At 43.9% G+C, this 8,008-nt stretch overlaps 1 protein-coding gene across 1 annotated transcript in view; it reads right to left on the bottom strand.

Moving 5' to 3' along the window:
- LOC112621629 (probable C-mannosyltransferase DPY19L2) overlaps nucleotides 1–3,863 on the bottom strand; it is a 36,439-nt gene extending 32,576 nt beyond the window's left edge. The window contains exon 1 of the mRNA XM_025381065.1: nucleotides 3,749–3,863. Coding sequence (XP_025236850.1) covers nucleotides 3,749–3,863 — 115 coding nt within the window. The remainder of the gene's footprint in view (nucleotides 1–3,748) is intronic.
- Between the last annotated feature and the right edge of the window lie 4,145 nt (nucleotides 3,864–8,008).

The following is an 8,008-nucleotide window of genomic DNA, read 5'->3' as shown; positions in this document are numbered from 1 at the left end:
CTCTTGCTTCTCTAGTTCTTTTAATTGCGATGTTAGAGTGTCAATTTTAGATCTTTCCTGCTTTCTCTTGTGGGCATTTAGTGCTATAAATTTCCCTCTACACACTGCTTTAAATGTGTCCCAGAGATTCTGGTATGTTGTATCTTTGTTCTCATTGGTTTCAAAGAACATCTTTATTTCTGCCTTCATTTCGTTATGTACCCAATAGTCATTCAGGAGCAGGTTGTTCAGTTTCCATGTAGTTGAACGGTTTTGATTGAGTTTCTTAGTCCTGAGTTCTAGTTTGATTGCACTGTGGTCTGAGAGACAGTTTGTTATAATTTCTGTTCTTGTACATTTGCTGAGGAGTGATTTACTTCCAATTACGTGGTCAATTTTGGAGTAAGTACGATGTGGTGCTGAGAAGAATGTATATTCTGTTGATTTGGGGTGGAGAGTTCTATAGATGTCTATTAGGTCTGCTTGCTGCAGAGATGAGTTCAATTCCTGGATATCCTTGTTAACTTTCTGTCTCGTTGATCTGTCTAATGTTGACAGTGGAGTGTTGAAGTCTCCCATTATTATTGTATGGGAGTCTAAGTCTCTTTGTAAGTCTCTAAGGACTTGCTTTATGAATCTGGGTGCTCCTGTATCGGGTGCATATATATTTAGGATAGTTAGCTCTTCCTGTTGAATTGATCCCTTTACCATTATGTAATGGCCTTCTTTGTCTCTTTTGATCTTTGATGGTTTAAAGTCTGTTTTATCAGAGACTAGTATTGCAACCCCCGCTTTTTTTTGTTCTCCATTTGCTTGGTAAATCTTCCTCCATCCCTTTATTTTGAGCCTATGTATGTCTCTGCGTGTGAGATGGGTCTCCTGAATACAGCAGACTGATGGGTCTTGACTCTTTATCCAGTTTGCCAGTCTGTGTCTTTTAATTGGAGCATTTAGTCCATTTACATTTAAGGTTAAGATTGTTATGTGTGAACTTGATCCTGCCATTCTGATATTAACTGGTTATTTTGCTCGTTAGTTGATGCAGTTTCTTCCTAGCCTCGATGGTCTTTACATTTTGGCATGTTTTTGCAATGGCTGGTAACAGTTGTTCCTTTCCATATTTAGTGCTTCCTTCAGGGTCTCTTGTAAGGCAGGCCTAGTGGTGAGAAAATCTCTAAGCATTTGCTTATCTGTAAAGGATTTTATTTCTCCTTCACTTATGAAACTTAGTTTGGCTGGATATGAAATTCTGGGTTTAAAATTCTTTTCTTAAGAATGTTGAATATTGGCCCCCACTCTCTTCTGGCTTGTAGAGTTTCTGCCGAGAGATCTGCTGTTAGTCTGATGGGCTTCCCTTTGTGGGTAACCCGACCTTTCTCTCTGGCTGCCCTTAAGATTTTTTCCTTCATTTCAACTTTGGTGAATCTGGCAATTATGTGTCTTGGGAGTTGCTCTTCTCGAGGAGTATCTTTGTGGCGTTCTCTGTATTTCCTGGATTTGAATGTTGGCCTGCCCTACTAGGTTGGGGAAGTTCTCCTGGATGATATCCTGAAGAGTGTTTTCCAACTTGGTTCCATTTTCCCCCTCACTTTCAGGCACCCCAATCAGACGTAGATTTGGTCTTTTTACATAATCCCATACTTCTTGCAGGCTTTGTTCATTTCTTTTTCTTCTTTTTTCTTTTGGTTTCTCTTCTCGCTTCATTTCATTCATTTGATCCTCAATCGCTGATACTCTTTCTTCCAGTTGATCGAGTCGGTTACTGAAGCTTGTCACGTATTTCTTGTGTCATGGTTTTCATCTCTTTCATTTCGTTTATGACCTTCTCTGCATTAATTACTCTAGCCATCAATTCTTCCACTTTTTTTTCAAGATTTTTAGTTTCTTTGCGCTGGGTACGTAATTCCTCCTTTAGCTCTGAGAAATTTGATGGACTGAAGCCTTTTTCTCTCATCTCGTCAAAGTCATTCTCCGTCCAGCTTTGATCCGTTGCTGGCGATGAGCTGCGCTCCTTTGCCGGGGGAGATGCACTCTTATTTTTTGAATTTCCAGCTTTTCTACCCTGCTTTTTCCCCATCTTTGTGGTTTTATCTGCCTCTGGTCTTTGATGATGGTGATATACTGATGGGGTTTTGGTGTAGGTGTCCTTCCTGTTTGATAGTTTTCCTTCTAACAGTCAGGACCCTCAGCTATAGGTCTGCTGGAGATTGCTTGAGGTCCACTCCAGACCCTGTTTGCCTGGGTATCAGCAGCAGAGGCTGCAGAAGATAGAATATTTCTGAACAGCGAGTGTACCTGTCTGATTCTTGCTTTGGAAGCTTCCTCTCAGGGGTGTACTACACCCTGTGAGGTGTGGGGTGTCAGACTGCCCCTAGTGGGGGATGTCTCCCAGTTAGGCTACTCAGGGGTCAGGGACCCACTTGAGCAGGGAGTCTGTCCCTTCTCAGATCTCAACCTCCATGTTGGGAGATCCACTGCTCTCTTCAAAGCTGTCAGACAGAGTCGTTTGCGTCTGCAGAGGCTTCTGCTGCGTTTATTTTTTACTGTGCCCTGTCCCCAGAGGTGGAGTCTACAGAGACAGGCAGGTTTCCTTGAGCTGCTGTGAGCTCCACCCAGTTCGAGCTTCCCAGCAGCTTTGTTTACCTACTTAAGCCTCAGCAATGGCGGGCGCCCCTCCCCCAGCCTCGCTGCTGCCTTGCTGGTAGATCACAGACTGCTGTGCTAGCAATGAGGGAGGCTCCGTGGGCGTGGGACCCTCCCGGCCAGGTGTGGGATATGATCTCCTGGTGTGCCTGTTTGCTTAAAGCGCAGTATTGGGGTGGGAGTTACCCGATTTTCCAGGTGTTGTGTGTCTCAGTTCCCCTGGCTAGGAAAAGGGATTCCCTTCCCCCTTGCGCTTCCCAGGTGAGGCGATGCCTGGCCCTGCTTCAGCTCTCACTGGTCCGGCTGCAGCAGCTGACCAGCACCGATCCTCCGGCACTCCCCAGTGAGATGAACCCAGTACCTTAGTTGAAAATGCCGAAATCACCGGTCTTCTGTGTAGCTGGCGCCTGGAGTTGGAGACTGGAGCTGTTCCTATTCGGCCATCTTGCTCCGCCCCCACTTTTAAGTCAACTTTTAACTAGCAAATTAGCAAAGTACTAATGGATTCAGAGAGATTGCATCATGTGCTGTACTTTACTGTAGTCCCATTCTCTTTATATTTTACTTACTTATAAGTTAAAGTTAGAGTAATTATCAAAACTCCATATTTGTATTCTGAAATTGGCAGAATTTGGATTTGCAGTCCGTGGGTCAGCAGGTGTCTCTGACTTTCCTTATTTTCTTTGTTTAGCCACAGAAAAACAGAAAAATCAGTGAGTTTACGTGTACAGAGTTAAATGTACAAACTGTTCTCTGAAAGAGCTCAGTTCTATGTGAAAATAAATAATGTAGTAAATGTTCTTATGACTGTAATAATAGTAGCTATTGTTTATTGAGTACTTTTTATGTGCATGACACTTTATACTGCATGCTTTATGACATCTGAGCCTAACAAAATACTATCATTATTATTATCTCATTTTTATAGATATTTTCTTTTTTAAATAAACTCTTTTATTTCCACATTTGTGTCTTGGGTTATTCATGGGGTGAGAAACCTCTTCACTTCCAATCCCAGCTATCTGGTACAATCTAGTGTTGTGGTCCAGCTGTCAGCAAAGGGTAGAGGTGGGTGCAGAGCTGGCCCCCGAGTCTGTACCAACTCTTCAGAGCAGGCACCTCAGACCATGGTTGTACTTGCACTGCTTTACGGCCTCGCTGGAGCCCTCACGCAGGGACAGGTCACTCTGAGTGGTCGAACAGTCCAGGAACTGCCTGCTGTCGTAGGCACAGGGCCCCATCTGCGAGGGCTGAGGGGCAGTGTAGGTGGAGGTCTGTTAGGCAGCAGGCTGGGCAGGCTCCGAGCTCCCCCAGCTGAAGGCACTGCCCATGACGTGTCCCACAGCCGAGTCCACGGTCACCCCTGTGGCGTGGATGCCATATGAGCCATGAGGCTCCGCTGGCCCGAAGGGGCGGAGATGGGGCGGCTGCCGGGGCGGGGGGGTGGGCGGGGTGCGCGGGCAGGTGGGCAGAGGGCGCGGCGGGAGGGGGCTGCCTGGCCAGAGGGTCGCGCTGCCGCATCCCAGAGGCGTGGTGGCGGTGGAGGGACCTGGGCGATCTTAAAAAGACAGAGATGGCGGCAGCGGCTCTGTTGCAGGAACAAATGCCCTTTATAGATATTTTCTAGGTACAGATTTGAGGCTTTGATAAATTAAGATACTTGATAGTAAGCAGCGAGGCTGGGATCTGAATCCAGGTCTGTCCGACTACAAAATCTATTGCCTTGATTTCCTACAGTGATGAGAAAAACAAAACCAAACACGACCTTTTAAATGGAAACATTTCGGGGGAAAATAAAAAATTTTATTTTTCGTTTTGTGATTTTTTTTCACTTGCAGCCTTAAGCTCCATTCCCCAGGGTCACATGAAGTTAGTTAAATTGATGCTAACGGTGTTTACTTAGATACAATCTGCAGAGAATTCTCTACAGAGAATTTTCTTATGCAATCAAGTTTTTCTGACTTCTGGGTTCTAAGATTTTTTTTTTTAAACAAGAAAAAAAGCGTAACCAAAACTGTGCTTATTGAGTAACCGAAAAGCAGCGAGATGGAACACAAAGATATTCACCCTAATTATCACCTTTCCGCTGCATTCCCTTACCCTCAGTCCGCTGAGGAGCACAGAAATGTTATCCAAAGGTGGACGGGAAAGAGAGGAAAGGCCAAGACCCAACTGCAGCCTGGCCTGAGATGGCCACATCATGTTCTGCTTCCTGCCTTGCTGCCCAGGGAGGTCTTGGATGGGCGGAGGGCCACGTCAATGTCAGGCCTGGAACTTTACATGCTTTTCTCTCTTAGATACTATCATCCCCTTTCTCAGAGGAGGAACTGGAGATTCAGAGAAACTCTGTAGCCTCCAAGATCGCGCAAACATCACTAGTAGCAGAGAAGGGATATAGAGCCAGTGTGATGGTCCATAAGACTTACTCTCTTTCCACCACACCACACTCACCCAGCAAGAACTGGAATAAATGACAAGGGAGGGAAGAGGGGCTCAGACTTCTCTGTATATTTACAAGGATGCAGAATGTGTTCCTGTAAGTGTACCCAAGTAGGGAATTTGGCCCTTTAATGAAAAAGGTTGAAGCAGGAAGACTTCCAGTTTACTGGATGAAACATAATGCAGCAATCAAACAGCCTGACTCTTTTGAGTGAATATCAATAGGAATACCAGCATACTATTCACTGTTCTTCAAAGGAAAAAAAAGGAAAGTCCTTGATTCCATGACATAGATAAATGTTCTGAGTAGGAAAAAGTTAATGGATCACTGGGAAGGGTTCACAGAGCCAGAATATTCAAGTAAAAGTCTTGCCAAACAAGAAAAGGAGAAAGTTCATTTTTGTCACGCACAGTCTGGTTGCAACAGTAAAACCTAGCTTTTCTCATCATTACATTTTCTAATATTGAAAGGACATATTTTAGGAAAAAAGCATCCCAAATTTACAGATATGTTTTTATTTATAGAACTTCATTATTTTTTGAATCAAACTCTTCAGTGAATTAATTTTTACCACCTCCTCGGGTACAGGATAAATGGGACATTTGCAGACAGTTCCTTCCTTGCTCATGTTTGCTGTGAGGTGAGGTGTGGACGTGGGGAACCTCTCTGGGGGAAGAGGATGGGTGTGGCAGCCCCACGACTGGTCATGAGGCTCCACGCCACAGAGCCTCCACTTGGAGGGCAAGGCTGAGAGCCCCACCACACCTCATGATGGGGAGTTCTTCTGTCTAGAGATGTTATTTATTGTCATTCAACTTAAAGAACTAAAATCCTAAGATAAAGAGCATATCCCAAAGCCAAAACTAGGCCTCCTAACAGTAGCTCTGTGCTGATCCTGCTTCAACAAGGAGGCAGAGTAGAGAGGAAGGAGGTGAAGGATATGGAATCCACTGAGCTCCCACTGTATGCCAGGCATATTATGCATCTATCTAAGCCAATGCTGGTAGATAGGTATTTCAATTTCATTTTCATGGTTGAGGGCACTGGGTGTCAGAGAGCAACAAGTCAAGCTAACAGCAGGTTGAACTGGAATTAAAAGCAGAACTGAATGATTGCATGCTCGCCTGTATAGCACAATATGTGGATTTTCTTGGTATTGAAGAAATAGGTTTTAGTTCCAGCTGTACCATTTACTAGCTGAGAGGCCTTACATTACCCCCTCTTCCCCATGGGGAATCCCTTCCTGCCTCAAAATATTGTTTGGATTAAATGAGCCAATGTTTGTAAAAGTGTTTTGGAAATTGTAAACACCATAACAAAGAGTTATAGTTTTATTTTAACACATTTCATTCATTGCAATATGATTTCTCATATGAATTACCTCCTAAGGATAATCAATATTTATGGAGCTCCCAGTATAGGGAAGGCATCCTTCTTGATGAAATAAGGGGCTTTAACAATCCCTACAACATATGACTTTGATGTAGCAAAAATGAAATCTAGCATGTGTTATATGAAAGTAGCCAGTAACAAGTGGTCTAGCAAAGCTGCAGTGCTATATGCTGAGTGATAGAGGTATTTGTTGTAATATCCACTCCAGTTCCTTAAGAAAATAGATGGTGGCAAAGAAGATTAAGTGATACAGCTCATTGAGTGATGAGAATTTTTACATATTGGATGTTCAGTGGGAGTTTCATTTTGTCCCAATCTCCGCTGACACTCTAAGCTCAGGAGAATGGTAGTAATCCAAAAGAAGAGGACAAAACCAGAGATTCTCGTTGGAGGGCAATCCCCTCTCCAGTGGACATTGGTAACATCTGAAGACATTTTTTGTTGTCACAAACGGAGTGAGAATGCTACTGGTATCTAGTGAGTAGAGGCCAGAGGTGCTACTAAACATCCTACAATGCACAGGACAGCTCCACAAGAAAGAATTATCCAGCCCAAAATGTCGATAATGCAGAGGCTGAGAAACCTTGGGCTAGTTGGCTATATTTCTCAAAGACTTGCTAAGAGGTAGACAAAATTGATGACTCCAACCTTGGCTCATGAGCTATATCCAGGATAAACACAGTAGAGCTTAGAGAATTCCTGGGGACTCTAATTTTGCAAAGACTTTTTCTGAAAAGCACTGTTGGAAGTTCCCTGGAAACTCCCTCCTCTCCCAGTGAGGAGATGATGAGGTAGCTCTCCTACTTCCACACCAAATAGGACTCTCAGGTCCTACATCCACCGTGGGTCCAGTGCAGAGCCCTGCGTGTGGGTCATGGAAGTGTTGGGTCTGTGCCATGAGCGTTCGGTGGCCAGATAAACCAGTGAGGACTCTCACCTGGAAAAGTGGACAGGTGGCTTCAGGTCATAGCACATGTGGTAACTTGGACCAACTCTCCCCTGAAACCAGTTAGATAATCATGACGAAATAATAATAATGAGAAAGAATATTTCTAAAAGTTTCTAAGAGTCAACAAGATGTGAATAACTTTTACCCTGGCAAATGGACTGATTATCATGGTGTCATATAGCTATGGGTAGTGTTCCCATGTGATCCTGACCAATCAGCACCCTCAGAAATGACTGATCTGGGTGCAGGGCCTGGGGACACCCATTTTCTCTGTGAACACTCTACGAGGTTCCCCTTCTTCATCCTGGCATCTCCTGCTCCAGGTTTCCTATCTCCTCACCCTCTCTTGGGCACTCAGTCTGAGCAGAAGAGACATCACAGCTACAGATATGCACCTATTCTTCACTCTGGGAATGTGAACTTGTTCCCCTACTTCTCAGATTGGCTGAGGGATTTTTTTGAAAATGAATGTCTCATTTCTTGATAACTTTGGTTTTGTTGAAAATGCTAGTTTGTTTCTAGTTGAAACTGGGTAAAAACAATTGAAGCAAGTGAAAATCTTTATTTCATTAGCAGAAACAAAGCATGTATTTTCACCATAAATT

This window comes from Theropithecus gelada, chromosome 3 (genome assembly GCF_003255815.1).
Source record: "Theropithecus gelada isolate Dixy chromosome 3, Tgel_1.0, whole genome shotgun sequence".
Taxonomy (NCBI): Eukaryota; Metazoa; Chordata; class Mammalia; order Primates; family Cercopithecidae; genus Theropithecus; species Theropithecus gelada.
The sequence above is the reverse complement of the archived record's forward strand: the minus strand, read 5'-3'. Positions and strand labels throughout refer to the sequence as shown.